Source organism: Vipera berus, assembly GCF_964194415.1.
Source record: "Vipera berus genome assembly, chromosome: 2".
In the NCBI taxonomy this organism is placed as follows: domain Eukaryota; kingdom Metazoa; phylum Chordata; class Lepidosauria; order Squamata; family Viperidae; genus Vipera; species Vipera berus.
The window spans coordinates 111,534,259-111,558,995 of record NC_138203.1 but is presented as its reverse complement, the minus strand read 5'-3'; the positions used below and the strand labels follow the sequence as shown (position 1 = coordinate 111,558,995).

The following is a 24,737-nucleotide window of genomic DNA, read 5'->3' as shown; positions in this document are numbered from 1 at the left end:
AACAAACCTTAACAATATTAAATATATATATAAAAAAAACTAGAATAAGAAAAGGACACTCTCTAGCTTATATAGAATGGAACAAACCTTAATAGTATTAAACATATATTAAAAACAAAAAAAAGGAAAAAGAAAAAAAAAACCCTTCTCAACCCTATACTTATCCTAAATAAACTCCATCCATTTTATCCATTCCATGATATAACATTCTTACAAATAATTTTCCAAATTAACCAAGGATCCCAAATCAAAAAACTTTAAAGTCAACTCTTCTGTAATCGACCGTTCCTCTTCCCGTACCACATCTATAATTATTCCAAACACAACAAAAAAGAAAAAAAAAAATTGCAAACAAAACTTGAACTTTAATCCAAAAAAGCTCACCCTTTCCACAAAACCACCAAATATAGAAATATATTGCGTCTACACCCAAATCTTTTCCCCCCTCCCCTACTTGACTACATGACTATATCGTAAAAGTTCCAAAGACTTCTGCGATTCCTGCTACTTTCTCTTCTTAGATCGTTTTGCAGCAGCACGCGTCACCCTCTGTTCTATAGATTCATCCAACGAGGTTGTATCTTGATCTCCTCCAACACCGTTGTCTTCTATCTGACCATCTTCGGCCTCTTGATGCACTCCTTCTCCAGATCCCTTTCCAGCTTCCAAAAGTGTTAATGGCGTTGCATTTAAAACATTATTGTAGAAATCACGCGCTTGCATCACAGTAACCAAACGGTACTTTTTACCTTCGTGCGTCACCATCAACCCCACTGGGATCTCCCATCTGAACCTTATATCTCGTTGCTTGAGCTCTTGCACAAGAAATGTAAAATCCTTCCTTCTCCTTAGAATCTTTGGAGGAATTTCTTTTAAGACCAAAACTTCTTGATTAGCAATCATAACTTTAGTATCATAAGCAGCTTGTATAACTTCATCTCTAGTTTCCCTTTTTGCAAAATATACCACCACATCTCTAGGCAACTTCCTCTGTCTGGCAATCCATGAATTCACACGAAACACTTTGTCCATGCCTCCTTTTATTTCAGATGCTGGCTGTTTCAACACTATTTCAAAAGCCTCAGAAACCAGCTGCTTTAGATCTTCCTTAGTATTCTCCTTTAAGCCTCTAATTCTAATGGCAAACTGCATCTGGAAATATTCAGCAAGACACAGTTCCTTTTCCATTTTATTTTCATTCTCCAATACTTTTGCTTCTAATATAGCATTCTTTTGAGTCAAGTCTTCTAGCTTTTCCTCCAATTCTTCCACACACCGAGCCACTTTACACACTGAAGTCAAGATGTCTACCCTCATCGCTTTGAGCTTCTGTTCCATCCTCTCCTCCATTCTCTCCTCCAATTTCTCCAATTTCTCCTCCATCTGTGCAAATCTAATATTAATTGATTCCAAAATTACCTGGGTATGTTTTTCAAGAGCATCTTGTAAGTCCTTTGATGTCAATACATCAGGAGGATGCAGCGCCTGCAATAATGATTGTTGCACGGGAGAAGTTCCAGCACTCCGAAGAGTTTTAGGGGGTGGTTTAGCCGCCATCTTTTACCAAATATGACGCACTTTCACTTCAGATTTGTAATCCAAAAAAGTCCATCAAGCTGGAGAGTAAAACATAGTAATCCTCTTTACCATTTCCTCTTGTATCGCTCTGCCTGCTCCTTTAAATCATAGTCATTCCTTCAGGCAGGGGTGGTCGCAGACGGCTGGCTCTGCTCCAAGAATCAGGAGCAGAGGCGACGGCCAGCTGGGAGCAGCCCAGGCTACGGGGGAGTTCAATCCTTCAGCCGCCCAAGCCATAAGCTCAGGCGGCCCTGGAGAACTCTACCCCTACCTGGGAGCTCGCCCCCTCCTCTTCTCCCGAGGAGGGGGCTTCGGATTCGCCCGAACAGCTGATCGGCGCTGTTTCGGGCGAAAAAAAACAACAGCTGAGCCGCGGGCAGCCCGGGAAGGCTCCCTCCGTCGCCGCGGAGCCACCGGAAGTCGGGCCACCACAAATTTTATGGACTCAGCATTTGTGGCCAAATGGGCTGTTCCCCAGTGCCCGGTGGATCCGCCCATGTTAGTGGAGACTATCGATGGTCGAGTGCTCCTGTCTGGGTCAATTACGGCCGCCACACAACCATTATGTATGGCCATCAGTTCCCATATGGAGGCCATCCAGTTCTATATCACCTCAGATCTGCATTTCCCCGTGGTCTTGGGACTGGCGTGGCTCCGGGTGCATGACCCACAGATCTATTGGTCACAGAACTTGGTCACCTTCCCAAGCTTGCAGTGCGTGGACCACTCCCGCCATATCTGTGCCGGCCAGGTGGAGGGTTCCCCAGGGGTTTCCTTGCCTCCTGAACTGTCCGACCTTGCTGATGTGTTCAGCGAGACAGAGGCGGATCAATTACCCCCACACAGGCCCTATGACTGCCCCATTGATTTAGTCCCTGATGCGCCTCTCCCAGTGGGGCGTTTGTACTCCATGTCAGACCCCGAGTTGGCTGCATTGCGGGACTTTCTGGAGAAGAATTTGGCTCGCAGTTTCATCCGGCCCTCATCCTCGCCAGTGTCTGCACCCGTGCTCTTCGTCAAAAAGAAGTCGGGCGAATTACGGCTTTGCTGCGAATATAGGAAACTCAACGCCAGCACGGTGCGCAATCGTTACCCGCTGCCCCTCATCCCCGAACTCTTGGACCGACTCCGGGAGGCTAAGATCTTCACGAAACTGGACCTGCGTGGAGCTTACAACCTCGTCAGGGTTCGGCTGGGTGATGAGTGGAAGACGGCGTTTGGTACTCGCTATGGACATTTTGAGTACACGGTGATGCCGTTTGGCCTGACCAATGCCCCCGCCGTTTTTCAGCATTTCATGAATGACATTTTCTGGGATTTGTTGGATCAGTTTGTCGTGATCTACTTGGATGACATCCTGATCTACTCCCCGTCGCGTGAGGTGCACCATCAGCATCTCCATCAGGTCCTGCAGCGACTCCGAGAACATTGGCTGTTTGCCAAGTTGGAGAAGTGCCAGTTCTACCGGGTGACCATCGATTTCCTGGGTCACCACATTTCTCCTGAGGGCATCACCATGGAGCCGAGTAAGGTTGAGTCTTTGCAGAGTTGGCAACCCCCGCGTCGCATGAATGATGTTCAGCGACTTCTTGGGTTCGCCAACTATTACCGAACTTTCATCCCTGGGTTTGCTACCTTGACAGCCCCCCTCACCCGGCTCCTGCAGAAGAAGACTCGGTTCCAGTGGAACGCTCCAGAACAACGGGCTTTCCAGAATTTGAAGGAAACCTTCATGAAGGAGCCCATCTTGAAGCATCCTGACCCGCAACGGCCGTTTGTCGTGGAGGCGGACGCCTCTGACATTGCCATTGGGGCGGTGTTACTCCAGGCAACGATGCCCAGCGGTACCGTCTTCCCTTGCGCGTACCATTCACGAAAACTGAACCCTTCGGAGCGCAATTATACAATCTGGGAGAAGGAGCTGCTGGCCATCAAAGTGGCGTTCGAGGCCTGGAGGCATCATCTGGAGGGAGCGCGGCATCAAATCGAGGTCCGGACGGACCATAAGAATTTGGAAAGCCTGCAGACCGCTCGGAATTTGAACCAACGCCAGATCCGGTGGTCTCTTTTCTTTGCGAGGTTTGACTTCCAGGTTCGGTACATACCTAGCGGGCACAATCAAAGAGCGGATGCTCTGTCCAGGAAGCCCGAATATTCCCGAGTGGAAGACAAGCTTCTGCCCAGGACAGTGATCCCCGTCGAGTCTTTTGCTGCGGTGCGGGAGCCAGTTGATATACGGGCTCGGATCCGGGAGGTACAGCAGCAGGAGGTGTGGGTGGCTCAGCGGAAGGAGGAGGTGGGGCCAGATTCTCCCTGGACGGTTACGGATGGACTCTTGTATTATTGTGACCGGTTCTACGTTCCGGGAGGGCCACTCAGGGGACTCATCCTCAGCCAGTGTCACGATAACCCGGTGGCGGGGCATTTTGGCCTGTTCAAGACCCTGAACCTGGTCTCCCGTACCTTCTGGTGGCCCCGAGTCCGACACGACGTCCAGTCCTATGTCACTTCCTGCATCCCATGCAGGCAGGGTAAGTCAGCGACAGGTGCCCCGCCTGGATTACTGCAGCCCTTGCCGACACCCAAAAGACCCTGGGGGGCTGTGTCCATGGACTTTCTGATGGATTTACCCCCATCCTCTGGTTTTACGACAGTGTATGTGGTGGTGGACATGCTGACCAAGATGGTGCACTTCATCCCCTGTCACAGCTTACCGTCATCCCGCGCCACTAGTCGTATGTTCATTCAGCAGGTGTTTCGGCTGCACGGCCTCCCTGATAAGAGTCGTCTCTGATAGGGGGGCCCAGTTTACAGCCCGCTTCTGGCAGGAGTTGGTGCATGCGTTGGATATCAAGATTTGCCTCTCGTCCGCGCATCATCCTCAAACTGACGGGGGAACCGAGAAGGTCATCGGTATCCTGGAACAATATCTGCGCTGCTACGTCAATCTGCAGCAAAACAATTGGGTGGACTATCTGGCCATAGCTGAGTTTGCATTTAACAATTCGCAGCACACCTCCACACAGATGACACCGTTCTTGGCCAATATGGGATATCACCCCCGGTTTTTCCCCCTTTCTCCCGTGGACTCACCGGAGCCGGCAGTGAACGACTTCATGGCAGAGTTACAGGCGATCCATCGATTGGTGCAACGTCAGTTAGAGAAGGCCAAGGCCGATTACAAAAGGTTTGCTGATCGGTCAAGACGGGATACGCCTCCACTATCGGTGGGAGATCGGGTCTGGTTGTCCACCGGGAACCTACCGTCAACACGGCCGGTGAGAAAGTTAGATCACCGATATTTAGGACCGTTCCCAGTCGAGGCTGTCATCAATCCGGTCGCCTATCGCTTAACTCTGCCACGTTCCCTGCGCGTGCACCCAGTCTTTCATCGGTCTCTGTTGGTCCCCGAGCAACCGGCCTGTCCACTCCGCCGAGCGGAACCTAACCCCATCAGGACCTCGTGATGGAGGCAGCACCCCCGAGTACGAGGTCGCCAGCATCAGGGATTCCCGTTGGCTGAAAGGTCGTTTCCAGTACCTGATTGAATGGAAAGGTTACGGACCAGAGGACTTCACCTGGGAAGACGCGACCACCGTTCATGCCCCTGCGTTGGTGACCGCTTTTCATGAACAATTCCCATCCCGACCGCATCCGGATCGGCAGCCCCGGGGGAAAGGCCCTGCGGTGCGGGATAGTGTTGTGATTCAGGGTCAGCCTGTGGGTTCGGCAGTTGGGTCGGATGACTCAGAGGAGGAGGAGGAGGGGGGTGTTGAAGAACTTGCTGATGATGGCTTTGAGGCTCCGCAAAGCCCCCAGCCAGGCCCCTCCCACCTGGTGGAGACCCAGCTGTGTGAGCCTGACAGCGTGGATGAAGATGACCCACAGCTGGCCCTGTTCAAGGACACCCGACGCAGGAGGCAGTCAATTAGGAGTAAACAGAGGAAGGCAATGGGGCTCCTCGGAAGGAGGCACAGAGAAGCCACGCCCTGAACTCTATATAAGGGGAATGTGTGGGAGGGCTGGTTTGCTGAAGGCAACCGCTTGGATTGTTCCTGCTTCTTAGCTCGTGTTTTATGGTTGGTGTCTTGTCTTGCTCTTGTTTTATGTGAATAAATTTGGCAGGCTTTATTCCAGCCTCTTGCCGTTTGTAAAGGGGTCGTCCCTGCTTTTGCTGCAGGGCCGGTAGCAGGCTGGTACAGAACACTAGTAGTAAACGGTGTGTGTGTGTGTGTGTGTGTGTGTGTGTGTGTGTGTTTGTGTGTTGATCTCTCAGTTTGCCGCCTCCAACCGCCTCCCTTCTTGTCTGCTGTTCAGCTGCTGGTTCGCTGCTCTCAGTTGCCTCATTTCCAGTGTTGGGCTGCTTAGTTGGGTTCCTGAGCTGGATCTCTCATTCTCTGTTGCTGTCTGCCTCCAACTCCATTCGCTACACTGCTATTTTGCTGGTGATTTCCTCCTTACCCCAATTTCTTCTTTTCCTTTATCCTTTCTATTTTCCTTATCTACATTTCTGCTCCTTTCCCCCCCTCTCCTTGTTCCTTCCTATTTAGTTTAGTAACTTCTCTCCCCGTGATCTGATATTGCTTCCTACACTGCCGCCATTTTGGCAAATACTAAAACTCTACTTAGCCTATAATAAAATCTTGAAAACCTGACTGTGTTTCCCCTTCCTTCCCTCTTATACCAATAAGACTCAAAACAGGGCAATGTTATCTGGTATTCCTGGGTAATGTTGATGGTTTACTAATGGTTGCTTCATATTTTCTATTTCTCTGTAGTCTTTTATACATTCTGAAGGGCCTAACAGCATCCTGAAATCAAAGTGAACTCAAGTGTGTCAGATGGGTGGAATGTGTGAATTTAGATGGTAACTCACCCAGTTATTAGTAAATACACAATTATTTACTGTTTTTATGACTTACACAAACAGGTAAGTAATATCTAGCTACCTGGATTCAAAGGGGAAAGATTATTTAGAATGTGTCTGTACATTATACCTGTCAGGTCTCTTTTAAGTCATCTTTTTCCCCCAAGATCAAGTAGCTCAGATGCACAAGTCCCCCCAAAAATGTGGAATATCAATGCTACAAAAGTACATGACCATACATGCTTAGATCACATTTTTGCACTATATCTGGATTGATGCACAACCCAATTAAAAAAACAAGCTAACATATTTGGGGTTGGGTATGGAGTAAGGACAATACTAATGAATAGGACAGCTCTGCCAAACTCCACAACCTGATGAGGTGAAGATCCAAATATCAGATGAAACTGGAAAGCTGAATCTATACCTGTTATTGTGAAATAGGATGCAAGTACTTGACTAAATCATAACATGGCATGATTAAAGCTACAAGTACTCCTTGACTTACAACAATTTGTTTAGTGACCGTTCAAAGTTAAAACAACACTGAAAAAAGTGATTTATGACTGCTTTTCACACTTATGACCCTTGGAATATCCCCATGGTTACATGATCAAAATTCAGGTGCTTGGCAATTGGCTCATATTTATAACAGTTGCAGTGTCCCAGCATCACGTGATTCCCATTTGCAATCTTCTGACAAGCACAATCAATGGGGAAGTCAGATTCACTTAACAACCATGTTACTAACTTAACAACTGCAGTGATTCACTTAACAACTGTGACGAGAAAGGTTGTAAAATGAGGCAAAATTCATTTTACAACTACAGTTGCAAGAAAAAGTATGTGAACCCTTTGGGATTACGTGGAGTTTTGCATGAATTGGCCATAAAATGCGCTCTAAATGTCATGTAAGTCACAACAGAAAAACACAGTCTCCTTAAAATAATACTACACAAACATTAGCTGTTGTCATGTTTTAATTGAACATAAGATGGAAACATTCACAGTGCAGGGTGGAAAAAGTATGTGAACCCCTAGCCTAATGACTTCTCCAAGAGCTAATTGGAGCCAGGAGTGAGCCAACCTTGACCCCAATCAGTGTGATGATATTGGATGTGTTGCTGACAGCTGTCCTGCCCTTTAAAAACACACACCTATTTTGGGTTTACTGATCTCAAGAAGCACTGTCTGATGTGAACCATGCCTCGCAGAAAAGAGCTCTCAGAAGACCTACGATCAAGAATTGTTGACTTGCATGAAGCTGGAAAGGGTTACAAAAGTATCTCCAAAAACCTTGATGTTCATGTGTCCACAGTAAGACAGTCTACAAATGGAGAAATTTTAGCACTGTTGCTACTCTCCCTAGGTGTGGTCGTTCTGTAAAAATGACTGCAAGAGCACAGCGCATAATGCTTAATGAGGTAAAGAAGAATCCTAGAGTGTCAGCTAAAGACCTACAGAAATCTCTGGCACATGCTAACATTTTTGTTGACACATCTACAATAAGGAAAACATTAAACAAGAATGGAGTACATGGGAAGACACCACGGAGGAAGCCATTGCTGTTCAAAAAAATATATTGCAGCACGTTTGAAGTTTGCAAAAGAGCACCTGGATGTTCCACAGCACTACTGGCAAAATATACTGTGGACAGATGAAACCAAAATTGAGTTGTTTGGGAAAAACACACAACACAATATGTGGAGACAAAAAGGCACAGCACACCAACATCAAAACCTCATCCTCACTGTAAAATATGGCGGAGAGAGCATCATGGTTTGGGGGTGCTTTGCTTCCTCAGGGCCTGGACGGATTGTTGTCATTGATGGGAAAATGAATTCCAGAGTTTATCAGGACATTTTGCAGGAAAACGTACGACCATCTGTCCGCCAACTGAAGCTCCGCAGAGGATGGGTGATGCAACAGGACAATGACCCAAAGCATACAAGTAATTCAACAAAACAGTGGCTTCAACAGAACAGAATACGCCTTCTGGAGTGAACCAGTCAGAGTCCTGACCTCAACCCGATTGAAATACTGTGGCATGACCTTAAGAGAGCGATTCACACCAGATATCCCAAGAATATTGCTACACTGAAACAGTTTTGTGCAGAGGAGTGGTCCAAAATTACTCCAGATCGTTGTGCAGGTCTGATCTGCAACTACAGGAAACGTTTGGTTGAGGTTATTGCTACCAAAGGAGGGTCAACCAGTTATTAAGTCCAAAGGTTCACATACTTTTTCCACCCTGCCCTGTGAATGTTTCCATCTTATGTTCAATTAAAACATGACAACAGCTAATGTTCGTGTAGTATTATTTTAAGCAGACTGTGTTTTTCTATTGTTGTGACTTACATGACATTTAGAGCACATCTTATGGCCAATTCATTCAAAACTCCACATAATCCCAAAGGGTTCACAAACTTTTTCTTGCAACTGTATCTCACTGAAGCAACAGAAATTTTGGACTCAATTGTGGTCATACGTTGAGAACCACCTGAACCACCCAGTTTGCAAGATACTGAGTAAAAATGAGACTGCCTTTCCAAAGTCCAGAGCAGGAGACAAATAAATGCTGGTTTTCCCACCAGTAGACAGTATAAAAAAGTTAGACCACCACCAGAGACACTGTATGTGCTTGAGCCTTTCCAAGATGATTTGGGAATCTGAGAAGATTGCAAAGAGAATTAAGTACTTTTTCAACTAAAAAGTGGAGATAAAAGAAATACTGTGTTTATATGGTAGGTTGAAAAAATCCATCCAAACCCAGAATTTATAAGATGCCTTACTCATATAATAGTCATCCAAAAAGATGACTTCCATTTGAGAGGGCAGGCAGTTCTAGCTTCAAAGTTTTTTACCAAAATGGGTAAAACAAATGACAAACTCAAAGACAGAGAAAAGGACAACAGGCCGAGTTTTACAAAATTTTTCAAAGCTCTCAACTGGATGCAACAATTCAAAACTGAAGATATCACAGCAAAGTGCACCTTTAAAAAATAAAATGAAAGCTGTTTGATTTGAGCCACAACAGAAAATCTAAAATGTGAGAAACTTGGGCAAAACTAAGGAATAACTTTGTGAGCAAATGGAAGAAATGAGATTTATTTCATTTTGCACTCTGCAAAATTTTAGGGTTGTCACATCAATAGAGCACATATTGAGTGTAGGTCAGACTGAACAGGAAACTGGACACTGTTCCTACCCAAATGGAAGAAAAGAGTAAAGTATGCTTACGAAGGCTACAACTAAAACTTCATTGGAATGCAGTCAGGACTTTCCTGAAGAATCTTGGCTCTTTTCTGAACAACCAAAGGAAATGTCATAAACACATAAGAAAATTTCAGGATCACAGATCTGTGACTGACATTCCCTTCCTAGTTAGTGACTGAAGAATTTATTTATAGCTCATCATTCACATTAAATGTCTAGGGATTCAAGAATGTTGTCCCAAACTATTTCATGAACATTGTATACCTGGCTATGCTCCTTTCTCATAATTGAAACTGAAGCAAAGGTGACATTATTCCACCCATTTGTTTAAACAAGCTATTACAAAATTGTTCATAATCACCCGAACAATATGCTCTCTAAACAAACTGTTTGAATGCCTACAAACTCTTGTAGATAGCAGATAGCAGAGCTTTTCCTCCCTATCTACTGGGCATGAGAATCTGCCTCTTGGTGTAAGAGATGCAGATGATCAACACAGTAGACCAGAGGTCCCCAACCTTTTGAGCACCAGGGACCGGTTCCATGGAGAGAAGTTTTTCTGTGGTCCAGAGGTTGTGTGGATTTCTGTGCTGCCTGCGGATGGGGCTTTGCTTGTTTGTGCCGACTGGTTGCTGGCATACCGCAGCCCACTACTGGACCTCTCCAGTAGATTGTTTGGGGCTGGTAAAAGAAGTTCCCTTCTGAAGGTTTTCATGTCCATCTAACGAAGCAGAGAGGTAAAGATCTCCCATTTAAAAATGAAGCAGAGGAGGGAATAGGAACCAACTTAAAAAATCATGTTTGAAAGACCCTGAACAAAGCATCTGACAGGAGTTGCTGACACCATGTATCCTAGGAGGTGCAGGGTGAACTAGGCTCAAGTACGAAAATGATAGGATTTCCTTGAGAACAGCTAAACATCATATTCAAAATGGTCATCAAGAAAGACAGTAGCTGTCAGAATCCATTTATATTTCATTTGCAACTATCTTTTCTGTGGAAACCCAACTCTCACCTTCCCCCCTCCCCCCAACTCTGCCATTCCCAAGGAGGAGAGGGAACAATCATGGGTTTTTATTGCTTTCACTTCCTTCCTCAAATGTAACTTTTTGTTTATTCCACCTCCCTGCTATCCATCACAATAAGATCAATTACTCTTTCACTAGGCATTTTCCCTCTCATCTTATGGGCAACTAAGAAATGGGATGGAAGGGGGAGGAATGAAACCCTCCGGAATCTGGTTTGTTTCTCCAGATGGAATGTGAGCGGGTGGAAATAATCCTGCTACGAATGGACCTATGTCTCTCCTCTTCCCACGAGGGGCTTACCACCTGGAACTTGGCTGATCCAGAACTGAATGAATGAACTGTGGGGTGGGGCTTGCTTGGGGGCATTTAAAAATATCAATCTGTGAAAGGATTTCTCAGATCCTGTCTATTATGCCCGCTATCTTCTATTTCTTAGTAAAAGTTCCTGCTTGGACAACCTTGTCTCCAAGAGTTCTGCTTTCTTAAGATGTGGATTGAAATGGCTTCTGACAGTAGCTCGCTTGGTCATGTCTTGATGTTTGCCAATAAACTAATTCACGTGGGATAATAAAAGATGCTGTTTTTTTGGAATTTGTTTCTAAACCTAAAAGATTCCCCAACTTTGAAATATTGTGAATGCTTAAAATGAAATAGGAATTTCTGAAACTATCCTCAGGAATAAAATGAAGCAATAATTCAATAAAATATTGCAAGCCAGATGTTATTGGCAGATGTCTGGACCCATGAGTTCAACCATCTCTCAAGCCAAACTGTGACTTTTCAGAAGGTTCTGATCTGGCAGAAGTTCCAGAATGTAACTTTTTTGGAGAAGAAGGGGGAATGAAATAAAACTTTTTTTTCCATTTTATGGACACCTCAAATATTTACTCTTGCCTGATAGGAATGATTAGCAATGGCCATTAATATCCCATGGTGATATTAAGCTATTATAGTAAAACTGCGGGATGAGAAGCCTGCAATGGATAAGGGTAAAATATGTAGTTATAATCCAAATGAATGGATGGTGAGAGAAATAATGATGAAAAATGTTGATGCTGAACATGCTTGTACTATAGTATCTTCGTGCATCAAATCCAAAGAGAACATCACAAAAACAAACCCACAGAAAATCTGAGTCACTTGGTGGGCATCATGCACAAATGTATCTCTGTACTCAGGGAGCATATACTCTCAATTTTTCCCTCATGAAACAAAAATCAATGAGCTGACTCTCAGCCACAGATGGGTTTCTATGCAATCAATAATGGGAATGTTAACAGAGGCAGCAACTGCAGGATAGGAACAACCTCTCTATCATAACTGAAGTGGCAGGATTGGCAAACTCAGTGCCAGATTCAGATTTGAGATCCTATTCTTTGCCTTCTCTCATAGTGATCTAGGTCCAGTGGTTTCTTGCATACCCAGAAGTCAAGCATTCTGAATGCGAACGTCTCTTTGAGCTTGAAGTCTGAAAAGTAGGAGTTCTGTCTTTATGTATATTATTGAGAATGGGAGGAATCTCAACAGAAATCCTGTAGTTCAGAACATTCCAAATAGACTAATGCATATGAGATAGTGCAAACTAAGGTACCAACTCAGGTGTAACCTTTTTACCCAAAGATTGGACAGAAGGTCTGATGGCCTGAAGGATTGTAACTTTGGTTTAGGCTGTGGCAGAGCTCTCAAAGCTAAGGCCTCTGACTTTTGCCCTACTTCCCCTTAGCTCACAGACTAGCAAGTAAGTAGCTGTATTTTTATCTTGACCCAGACATATGCATCCTGTTTTTATCTTCCAAGGCTGACATTTATCACATGTATACTCCCTTTCGCTGACAACTCCTTTTTCTTTTGTTGTTTAAGTGTACGTGGCTTATTTCACTTCTCTATATGACATTACTTATATTACCATATATTATTCCTCCCTCTGTAACGCCTATAATATGACATATGAATACCAGATTAATGTAACTGTATAAATTTATGTTGATGTGGATCTTTCGGGGTCCAGACCCTTTCATGCCAAGTGCAGTCTGGACCTGCGCAAATAAACTTCCTACATTGAAGAGCTTGGCCTGGTCTCTTGCCAATATTTTTCTATTTCAAATGGCGACCGCGGCAGGACCAAAAGGTCAAGGCAATATTTTGCTGAGGGCCGTTCAACCCCTCGGGCCCATTGGGCAGTCACTCCTGAACATTCTCCAGGCGCCACGGGGGATCCAGCCTCCGGGAGACAGCAGTGACAACTCTTTGGTACCGACGGTGCTCTGATCGAGTCCAAGAACCCTGCAGTGTAGGAACGGTGGTCTGAACAATTCCTGGCCAGGATGGGGAAGTGGACAACGCGTTTCAGGCGAGTATCTGTTAAACTCTGGTGTGCCTGTCTCATTTGAAGACAGAAGAGGGGGACTGATCACCCTCCTGGACTCAGGACAACGTCGTCCCTAAAGCAGTCCGTGTTAGGTTGTGTGGGAGGTTAAGCCATTGCAATTCCTATTGGTGACCGTTGGAACGTCCGGCACCGTAGGTCAGTGGCAGTGTATTAGTATGGGGGGGCATCAGAGTGTGCCCAACACACCGTTGGCATGCATGTTAAAAGGATTTGATGATTATTTTAGTGATCCTAAATATCCAAAGGGGAATAGGATTCAATTGAAATTTCTGTGTGAACAAGCATGGCCTCCACAAGGTTCTTTTAGACGTGAGACTGTGGATGCATTATGAGGAATCCTAGCTGGGGATGATAAAAAATATGGTGACCAGTGCATTGTACATTGACCAGTGGGGGAATGCATTGGATGAGAGAAGTAATGATTTGTTACAGTGTCAGGCAGAAATGATTCGTCTTTGTGTTGCCAGACCTATGGGAAAGAAGTTGAGTGTTGTGTTTAAACAGTTTAAGGATATAAACATATCTGAAACTAAAGTGTCAGATGCTAAGAAAGAAGTGTTATTGGAAGGAGAGGAAGTGATTCTCAGACCCCCTCCCTGTGTGCCTCAACCACCCCCTTTGCCTCCACCAGCAGCTGCGGTTGCAGGCTGCAGCATCTGGAGAGGCACAGCCTGTAGTGAGAAGAAAGTTTAATGGAAAAGTGCCGATGGCTCCCAAGGATGAGGAGGAAAGCTCAGTAGCTGAAAGTGGTGAACCAAGTGAAGGTGAGGAGGATGAAAGGGAGGAAGAGTTAGTAGCTGGGGTAGATGTTTCGGTAGGAGTGACAACAAGGTCAGCCGCAGCTGAGGCAGTAGCTGCAAAGCGAGAGTTTTTGGCTCCCTTAAGACAAACTGACTGACTTAGGGAGCAGATGAAAGTCCAGAAGGGTTTTTGCGAAAATTGCTTGAATATGTGTGAATGTTGAATGAGAGGTGCATAGCACAAAGTTATGATGATATTAGAAAGAAGTTGCGGAGGTTGGAAGGTGCTTTGGGGAAGAATACCAGTGAATTATTGGAGGAAGCATGAAAAGTGTAGGGACAAAGTCAAAAAGAAAGAAAATGCCCGAGGCGAGAGATGCAAGGACAAGGCTGGAGGGGAAGACCTGGGTTAGGGTGAGGCAGGTCTGTTAGGATAATGCCTCCCAGGTTCCCCTACAGGGGACGAGGGGCAAGAGGAAATCAAGGGAATGAAGGGGGAAGAGACAGTGTGCGTGACATTGAAGGAATTGGGTTGGCAGGAAAAAGTTGGACTGACTGACGGGGACCAGGCTTGGGGAAGACCCCCCTGAGTTCTTGGTTATAATGAGTGTTGGGGGTCATCAGACAATGTTTTTGGTAGACACAGGAGCTGGTCGATTTGTTGTAAATAGTCCAGTATCGGTACCTGGACCACAGAAAATACAGGTCCAAGGGGGTGTCAGGACAAGTATTGGGAAGACAGGTCCTGACACCAGTAACATGTCTGTTTAATGGGACTCAGATCCAACATGAGTTTCTCTATATTCCTGAATGCCCCTCCCCCATGTCCCTGTGTATCACCCTGTGCCTCAAGCCCCACCACCAGTGGTTCCAGTCCAGCAGCCAGTGGTGAGTCCAGTTCAACCCGCAGATGTTGATAATGACACTAATCGAGTTCGAGGGATAGGAGCCCAAGGAACTCATTGAGAAATCCTATTAAAAGCACTAGAGCATTTTGTTCAAAATATCGAAGTTTTTATAAATTGGCTATGTCAAGTACTAACCATATACGTTAATAAAGGAAATTTATGTGCCTGATGGATCCTAGACAATATATAGTCCATTTTTGTTAGAGGAGTGTGGAGGTAGTGTTTTGTCTGTGTATCTGTGTTGTGTCTAGTAATAAAATAAAAAGGCCTTATTATTATTAAAAGAAAGAAAAAAACAACAACCAACAAACAAGGGAGCTCATTGGCTTCTGAACAGCTCCTTGTAATTATAATATCAGTTATTGATTTGTCAGAAGAAAGTATGAAATGAAATGTCTGTATGTGAAATTGTTTATGCAAGCAGTTTGAATGGAAGTGAATGTATGGATATGCTAATTTTCTGTGGGTGAGAGAGAGAGTTTCACCCCCACCACAGACTGTGAAGGAAGCAATAGACTGCAGAATTTCTTTTGTTTGTTTATTAAAAAGTAAAATAAAACAATATAAGCATTTGCATGAAAAGTTTCATGAAAGATGTGTGAGAGGATTCATAGAAATATAGAAAAAGAGGAAACTATTTTGTTAGTGGTGAGATTTTTGTGTAATTCTTTTCCTGTCTCCTCACCCTTGCTAATTGTGTTGCTTTAAGAGCGAGAGAGACAGAGAGGAAAAGGGGGGTTTAATCTTTTTAACTATTTTTTTCCGGTGTAGAATTCTGGTTTGAGGAAGCTGGGATACATGTGAAGTTTAATGTTTTAACCTACTTAATGGAAATTTGTTTTCATCTGAATGGAATCTGATTAACTTGGCGTTTGACTAAATTTATATTAAGAGCGAAGAGTTGGTATTAGACTTTGATACAAAACTATTTCAGTAACTCGGAATATTTTATTAATCTTGTTTATTTTATTTATTTTTCTGGAGTTGCTTTTTGTTGTTGTCATTTTTTTTATTGTTTTTATGCCTGTGTGTGGGACACACTGATAGAAAATAATATCTAGGAGAATTGAAGGAATTGTACTTCAACCCTTGAGAAAAGTTTGGGGATTATATATATATATATGAGCTGTGCTGTTTGATTAAGAAAGGTTGTATTGAAAACTGTTAGAAAAGCAGCTTTAACAGAGTTTGGTGGGCGCTCCTTTGTTGGCTTTTCACTAGGTAATTTGTGTGTAAATGTAGTCAACGAAATAGCTTGGAGGAGGTTTTGACCCAGGAGTGGGAAAAAGAGGCAGCCAGTAGTATTGTTGTCTAAAATTGGCATTTGGGGAAGTCTTGGTGGTTAGCATTTTTTATTAAGTGTGGGTTAAGCTGGTAGAGGACAGGAAAGCCTGGAGGAACGTTGTCCATAGGGTTGCGATGGGTCGGACACGACTTCGCAACTAACAACAACAACAATTTTGTATCAGAAAGGCGAAAAGAGGTAACCGCTTGTTCATAGCAAAGTAGTTGGGAAAACAGAAAGGACATAATGAAGGTGTGATAGTAGATGGGGAGGGAGAAAATGTGAGTGGAAGTTGGGAGAATTTCCCTCCCTTGGTCAGCATTAACCTGTGAATTTTATGCCGTTCAGCAAGTGCTGAAGTTGTTAATAAGGGAAAAGGAGAATATGCTTATGGAGTCTTCAATACTTTTGGAGAAGTGAAATGTAGAGGACTGATTAATAACTAAGGGAAACAGTTGGCTCGTGTAAAAAAGAGAGAAGTTGGGCCAGAGTGACAGAAGGGCAATGAAGGAATGGGTAATAGAAGGAAGGTTGCTTTTAAGTTGGTTTGCACAGACTTGTGAATTACATGCATTACTGATATTAATGGGGTCAGCACAAACATGTGCACTGTATGCCTTAAAACAAGTCTTAGAATGTTGAAGGAACAAGAATGTACAATAAGAAATATGGAAAGAGAGAAAAATAGGAAGTAGAAGAAAGTGTGAAGTAAATGTTGCCAGATGGGAGACGGAAGTTGAATAAAGCAATGTGGATACTCATGGTAACTAGGACAACCATTGAGGGAAACAATGAGGAGAAATGGAGGAAATTTGAAGTTTCAGGAATATGGGCAGAAAATAACCCTCCCAGATTTGCAACTCATCACCTTCTGATAATAATGGAGGTGACGGCTTTAGTGATGCCAATTCATATTCGTCAGCACCCATGCTCTAATGAAGCCACCACTGCGATATATGAAAGCATTCAAAAATATCTTAAAGCAGGGATTTTGGTGCCTGTTCATTTTGGCTTGATTCCGCCGACTGCTAGGTGATTCTCAGTAATAGACTTAAAGGATGTCTTTTTCATGATCCCAATCCACAAGGTTAGTCAGATCTTGGATGCTATGTGCCATGTCAGCAGGGGGATATTATTCTGCAGTATGTGGACGATGTGTTAGCTACTGGAAATAGTAAAGATGCCTGTTGGAGTAATACTAGGTGTCTCTTAAACTTACTATTATGATGTGGATACAGAGTATCCAGGAAAAAGGCTCAATTGGTGCAACCGGGGGTGAGGTGTTTGGGATATGACATTCAGACGGGGCGCCGGTCTTTAGGTCCTGAGAGAAAGCAAGCAGTTCTTATGTTGGCAGAGCCTCGCGCAAAACGACAACTAAGGGGTCTTCTGGGGATGGCAGGCTTCTGCAGGATTTGGATCCCGAATTTTGCTTTCATGGCTGCCCCTTTATGTGCAGCCACTAAAGGTGCTAATGCTGAACCATTGGAATGGGGAGAGGAACAAAAGAATGCTTTTGTTAATATTAAATTAGCATTGACTCAGGGCCCCGCATTGGCATTACCGAACTTGCAAAAGAAACCTTTCAATTTATATGTAGATACTAGCAGAAACATAGCTCTTGGGGTCCTAACTCAGCGTTTGGGGAGTTGGCAACAACCTGTGGTGTATTTATCTAATCTAGTCATTGTTAGATACTAAGGGACATCTCTGGATCAGTGGACAGAGATTAGCGAAGTATCAGGCTATTTTAATTGAAAATCCTCAGATCAGGTTGATTATATTGAATAGGTTGAATCCTGCTACCTTGCTGCCCACAGAGACTGAGGTTGAGCATAATTGCTTGGAAGTGTTGGAAAGTGTGTATTCTAGTAGACCAGACTTGACTGATGTACCTTTGCCTGATGCCATCTCAAATGGGTGGATGCTTTACCTTTGGCTTTATTTGCAATTCGCAGTTCACCCTGTGATCAGTATAGACTATCACCATTTGAGTTAATGTTTGCCCGTCCGCCTGATCTACTAAGAAGAAACCTGATGGGGTGGCCTGATTTGGGACATAAGGGGTGTGTGGACCTTGGAGATGGTACAAGACCTAAATAAAGCAGGTTGAAAAGCTTTGCAATTATGTGACTAAGCAAACCCCTCCTAAATTAGAAACATAGTTAACGTTTCCTTTTCAACCTGGAGACAAAGTCTGGGTGAAACATTGGAAGCGGGAACAATTAGAAGGCAGATGGAAAGGACTGTGTGTTGTTATTATGTTTTCTCCTCTTGCTGTAAAGATTGCAGAATCTAAATCTTGGATCCACTGGACAAGGGTCAAAGCAGCAGATGAACCTGAATGGGTGATGTTTAAAGATCCAGTGGCTCCTACAAAGTTAATGTTTAAATGAAAATGATATAGGATTTGTTAGTGAAATTGGACTTATTTAAGAAACTTTAGTATATTCACTAAAAGGCTACTCTGCTAGAACCTTACCGGCAATAGGTTCTTCTACGCACAGTAGTGAAGAACCCTTGCTAAGTCACTCTGGAAGCTGACTTTCTACGCACGGGGGAAAAATGGAGAAAAGTTTATTTCTGCTATGGGTGTATTGTGTTGTACCACATGTAACAATGTTTGTATTTACAATTATTGACTTTGGAGTAAGCGAAAGGAAACACTTCAGATTGTTCAATCATTTCTTGTAGGCATTGGAAATTGTAATGGAAATCATCCACTTAGTTTTTATCCTGAATATTGGAATTACAGTTTACCACATCCCTGTCAGTATCCACAGGCATTTGATAGAGTTGCTAAGGATGCTTGTCAAGCCAGGCAACCAGCCACTTTTGAAGCTTGTAAGTATGTGGGTTATGTGTACAGAAAGGGAATGTGTGCAAAAGCCCCATATAACGGAACACCCCCTCCTCTAATTTTGGAGTGTAGTATCCCAGTATTTTCAGGATATGAATGCATAAAAATGATCCCTCAGTGAGGCCTGGAACTTGTGTTTTGTATCTATCGGAGGATGGTTACAGAACACCAATAATTAGGCTGCAGGCTGTTGTGGATTTGGCAGGGCAATGCCTGGATAATGTCTTAAACTTGTTAGCTGAAACTACTGATAAAATCCGGACAGCTGTCTATCAAAACTGATTGGCTTTGGATTACCTATTAGCAAAAGAAGGTGGAGTGTGTGGAAAATTCAATCTTTTAAATTATTGTCTTCAAATTGATAAAACTGGGCAAATAATCCTTGTATTTTGCCTATCTTTATTAAAGCTATTTCTAATAAGTTGTCCTTAATAGCAGCACAAAGGGCCATCACACAGGTAATGGTGATGTGGGACTTTCACAAGGAACAGCTTGACAAACAGGGTGGCGAATATGTGGCCCTCCTGGTAGATTCAGAAGGGCCACAAAGGGGGGATATGAGATAGTGCAAACTAAGGTACCAACTCAGGTGTAACCTTTTTACCCAAAGATTGGACAGAAGGTCTGATGGCCTGAAGGATTGTAACTTTGGTTTAGGCTGTGGCAGAGCTCTCAAAGCTAAGGCCTCTGACTTTTGCCCTACTTCCCCTTAGCTCACAGACTAGCAAGTAAGTAGCTGTATTTTTATCTTGACCCAGACATATGCATCCTGTTTTTATCTTCCAAGGCTGACATTTATCACATGTATACTCCCTTTCGCTGACAACTCCTTTTTCTTTTGTTGTTTAAGTGTACGTGGCTTATTTCACTTCTCTATATGACATTACTTATATTACCATATATTATTCCTCCCTCTGTAACGCCTATAATATGACATATGAATACCAGATTAATGTAACTGTATAAATTTATGTTGATGTGGATCTTTCGGGGTCCAGACCCTTTCATGCCAAGTGCAGTCTGGACCTGCGCAAATAAACTTCCTACATTGAAGAGCTTGGCCTGGTCTCTTGCCAATATTTTTCTATTTCACATAGGCACAGAATCCTTATATGTGAACCATTAAAAGAACAGTGAAAAATGTAGCTCTGCTCTCCTCACCTCCAAAGCCAGCCTTATCTTCTGTGATTTTGGGGGTCTCAGCCATAGGAGAGGATCTGACAGCCTGGAAAGATGGTGTACTAGAATCCTCTCTCTCCTCTTCAGATTCTGCCTTGCGTTTGACTGCCAAAGCCTGGGGCTTGCTCTGTATAGGAGGAACGTTTTGAAATGTTACATATATTTTAGTGAAGATATTTTGCAATCTATTTTATGTATTATTAAAATCCAAGATTCCAGCCATTAAATCAAGGCTGCATGGAAAGAACCACAGACAATAGAGATTATCTATCTCTTTCAACTGTACCTTCCCTCAAAAGAAACCAACAATTTCTGTCTCACCTATCTAGAAACCTAAGGAAATCAATTTAAACATCACCTTATTTGACTAAGTCAGGGGTAGGCAACCTTGGCTCTTTTATGACTCGTGGACTACAACTCCCAGAATTCCTGAGCCAGCCATGCCTACCCCAAACTAAGTGTTATAAAGACCTCAGATGCAAAATGAAATTTTTATCAATAACAGACTAGTTTGATGTAGGAAAGTTAGCCCATCATACCTGTTCCCCTCCAACTGTTTCTTACTACACTGGCAAGGGGCCACTTACTGATAACTGGACCGGCTGTACATAATATGCTGTGGCTGCTGCTTGAGTAAGGATTGGAGATGAAGTAGTGCTCTTCACCTGTGCTGTGCCCTGTACTTGTGCCACATTGGCTCCAGCAGTGACCGGAGGAAGGGTTTCTTGTAGAGAAGGTGGTGGTGGAGATGACGATACTGAAGAAGATGAAGAAGAGGAAGAGATCTGTGCTAATGAGGATGGTATAAGGGTTTGGGATACTGGCTGCACTACAGCTGGCATACCCCTGGGGGGCTGCACAGCTGTGTTCATCTGAGGAAGACCTAATGCCTGAGCCTGAGCTGAACCTTGCTGGCGATTTCCTACCAGCTGTACTGGTATATGAGGTGGGGGCTGCTGGGAGGCTGACATTTTGGCAGCACCAATTTGTGGGGGTTTCAAAGGGGCTATGAGAGACTTTGATTGAATAGGGATAGGGGTCTTAGTGACTGTCTGGCAATGACTGTCCTGCTGGACTTGCACTGACTGAGGTTGTGACTGCAACATGGGCTGGACAACAAGAGTTTGGGCTTGCTGTTGGCCATGAAGAGATGGGGCCTGCTGTGGAACCTGTGTTGGCCCCTGCTGCTGTTGGGCCACAGGTGGAGCTTGCTGCTGCTGGGCCAGCTGGAGGTGTGTAGCAGTGTGTAAGAGTTGGGACTGACGATGCTGGAATGGCTGCTGGTGATGGATAGCAATTTGTTGCTGGATCACCACTTGCTTCTGGAGGTGAATTTGCTGCTGTTGCTGGATCAGTGAATGAGGCTGGATTTGGGTATACGTGGCTGTAAACAGCAAGGAAAAGGTTTAGCATCATCACTAAATACTTTAATGTAATGTAAGAAAATGAAGTCAGATACCCACACCCTAAAAGATAACAATTACGGAAGATGAAGAAAAGGAGAAGCCAAGAAAGCTTAGCAAATTAAAAACCATTTAATTGTACCTACTCATCTAACTGCAAAAGGTGATTCATGCACAGTATCTTGAACCTTTTCCTTCTGTTCTCTTCTTAATATTGATGAAGAAAGACATTCACAAATCAAAGATTAGCCCTTTCCATCAAGCAGGCAAAAACTCTTGGACCATTTTTTTCTCTATGACAGTATTTCTCAACCTTGGCAACTTTAAGGTGGGTGGACTTCAACTCTCAGAATTCTTTAGCCAGCCATATGATGAGGTCCACACATCTTAAAGTTGCCAAGATTGAGAAACATTGCTTATTGTAAAGGAATTGTGTATGTCCAATCCTTGATATCACTGGTATAGAAGGAGAAGTTGCTCTAGTGTTAGATTTATTTCTCATCCTTGCAGAAAACAACTGTTCAGTATCTCAGTCACTAATAAAGACAGTGTGAAAAAACACAGCTCTCTTTACCAGGAACAAGAACCATGGAGCTTTTCCTCCAATCTAATCCAATACAATAGTAAGTAGTACCAACTGGCTACTCCTAATTGAAGTCTATCTTTCCTTTGACATGTAGGAATTATAAAAACAGTGAATTTTATTCTTGTCAAAGAATACAAAAAGGTTCAAGAAGGCATTGGCAGGCTTTCCACAAAGAAAACAATCACATGTAACATACCAGAACTGATCAAAGTTTGGCTTGGAGCTGGTGTAGCTGTTCTGGTCAGATTCATGCCCACAGTCTGTTGCCCATTACCATCACCTTCAGCCTTCTTTGCTGCTACACTGTCTGCCTCTGTCTGACTTCCTTGACTCACAGTTACTGCCTGGGGAGCAGAAGGTACTGGTAAAGGCTGAACCACACCAGTGCCTTTCCTTTGGCAATTAGATGCCAGGCCAGATGAAGTTGACTGGTTTAATCCAGTGGTAGCATGATTCCCTACTGATGAGGCCACACCTCCAGAAATGCCATTACTTCCTGTTGCACCTTGGCTGAGATTGAGTGACTGGCCTACATTGCCAGAAGATGCTTGTGTTACTGTCAAGGTCTGGCCAGCATGGGCAGCTTGGGGTAGCACTGAAGACTGGGAATTCCCTGGCAAAGTAGCCTTTGGTGTAGAAGCTTGGAGTTGTGTATTAGCTGCTGAAGTCTGCTGGCTCCTGATAGCCAAATTCTGCACCTGGAAAATATAAGGAAAAAGAGCAAGCTATTACTGTAGGTAAGGGCACAATGTCCTGAAATTCAACCTGTGAGAAAACTGCCCAATTTCTCTTGGGTCCAAAATGATATTAGCCAATATCGCTAAATACCGCAGGGAAGGAGGATCAAGTAATTTATAAAGAATTGGTTACTCTGGCAAAGTTTTAATATCTTCTCTTTAAAGTTAAAATCACATGGCACTTCCTGGGCAGAACTAGATAAAATTTATTTCCCCCATATGAATAGAGTTCTGAGCAAACTACTTCAGAATGATGTTACAGTATTCTGATAACTACTTGTTCCATATTCCTACAACTCCAACTGGCAGAAGTTGATCTTTATAAAGAAACACCATTTAAGATGGAAAATAAATATGGATAGAAAATGCAGAACAGTGTGGCCCACATCCATCTTTCCAATGTACCAAGAAGTGATGAGAAAGATAGTGTTCCATGATCAAGTAGGCTAGAATTACAAGCCAGTAATTCTACAATCTCTAGAGATCATGTTAGTTAAATCATTACCTTTGTTTCCAATTTCATATAGCAAATTAATTCCCACTCACCCCTTATTTGAACAATCTCCTTTCATAAAAGTTTTTTTCCAAATTTTTATTTAATAATTTATTATACATTATGCCAGAAGTAGCTATTTAATACTGCAGCAATAAATGGTACATATCATTCTGAGAATTAGGATACAACAGACACAAACATTAACATAGCTGTTCAACTGGATAAATTCACTGCAACAATGAAGTCTCCAGCTGATGTGTGTAATAAATGATGAATGCTACCATGAAACAAGGACACAGCATCCAATTAATGCTCTATCCAGCAACATTGTGAGATTTAACTATATACTCAAGATAAGGACAGGTCAGGCTGGTCATGGGAACCCCAGAAAAGGGTATCACTGACCTGGTCTGTGTCTGTGTGGACCCCAGAAGCATGAGTGGAAGGTGCTTCCTGCTGAACAGCAGCCACAGCCCCATTTGGCATCAAGATGAGCTGGGAAGTGAGAGGTACATTGCGGCCCAAGGTCCGGTTCACCTGCAACAGGTTCCCCAGCTGCGGCTGTTTGGGAAGGATTAGATGGCGTGGAGATAGGATAGTAAAAGAGAGAGGAAGAAAGAAAATGAACTAAAAACAAAAATGTTATAATCTGTCATGGGTCTAGGGTCTCCAACTGAAACTCATCCCGTATTTGCAGTCTTTTCTTCATCAAACAGAAAGCAGACATTACTTATTTACAGAGGGCAAGTTATCATTTCCCCCCACTATTAGGCCAACAGTAGATACCTAATAATTTACCCATTACTTTACAAGTAGTAGTGAAGGATGGATAGCAAAAATAAGGGACCTTTACTATTTGTGATAGTTAAGAAACAGTATTTTCATATTACAGATCTAGAATGAAGAGAACATATTCTCTAAATCTAAAATGAAAATCTGAAACCAAGCAAGTTAACTATTAGCTTTTCACAAATATGCAATACCCAAAGAGGCAATGGGGAGGAGGAACAGTAAATTTCTTTCAAAAGTAGCCTTATTAAAATTATAGCTTTCTCTCCATATAATCTCAAAAACAAGGAAGTGAACTAGGCTACTGATACAAGAACACAGAAATCATATTACCATAGTTTCCGGCGTATAAGACGACTTTTTAACCCATGAAAATCTTCTCAAAAGTCAGGAGTCATCTTATACACCAGGTGCTGAAACTTTAGGGACAGGGCTGGCTGGAAAACCTAGAGCGGATCTTCCATTTAGTCTGTGCAGGGAAAGCCGGACCAATTGGAGTAGAAGCTGCAGTCTGTGATTTTTTACAGGCTGGGGTCTGGGCTTCTTTCCTTCTAAAGTTGAAGAGCAGCTGTAGGCAGGTGGGAATGCAAGAGCAACTTGAAAGGCAGGTGGGGAATGCGTAGCCAGAGCAGCAGCTTAGCTCTAAGGACACATTTGACTCAGGAACTGGGCGGGA

The 24,737-nt window shown here is 43.4% G+C and overlaps 1 protein-coding gene across 2 annotated transcripts in view; it reads right to left on the bottom strand.

Annotated features, from left to right (window-relative positions):
* The window catches only part of PHC1 (polyhomeotic homolog 1), a 159,935-nt gene that overhangs the window by 49,828 nt on the left and 85,370 nt on the right, over nucleotides 1–24,737 (bottom strand). For both annotated transcript variants that reach the window (XM_081317586.1, XM_081317585.1), the window contains exons 6-9: nucleotides 23,678–23,833; nucleotides 22,236–22,737; nucleotides 20,638–21,434; nucleotides 20,033–20,177 (exon numbers count right to left, since the gene is read on the bottom strand). In XM_081317586.1, the coding sequence (XP_081173712.1) occupies nucleotides 20,033–20,177; nucleotides 20,638–21,434; nucleotides 22,236–22,737; nucleotides 23,678–23,833 (1,600 nt within the window). The remainder of the gene's footprint in view (nucleotides 1–20,032; nucleotides 20,178–20,637; nucleotides 21,435–22,235; nucleotides 22,738–23,677; nucleotides 23,834–24,737) is intronic.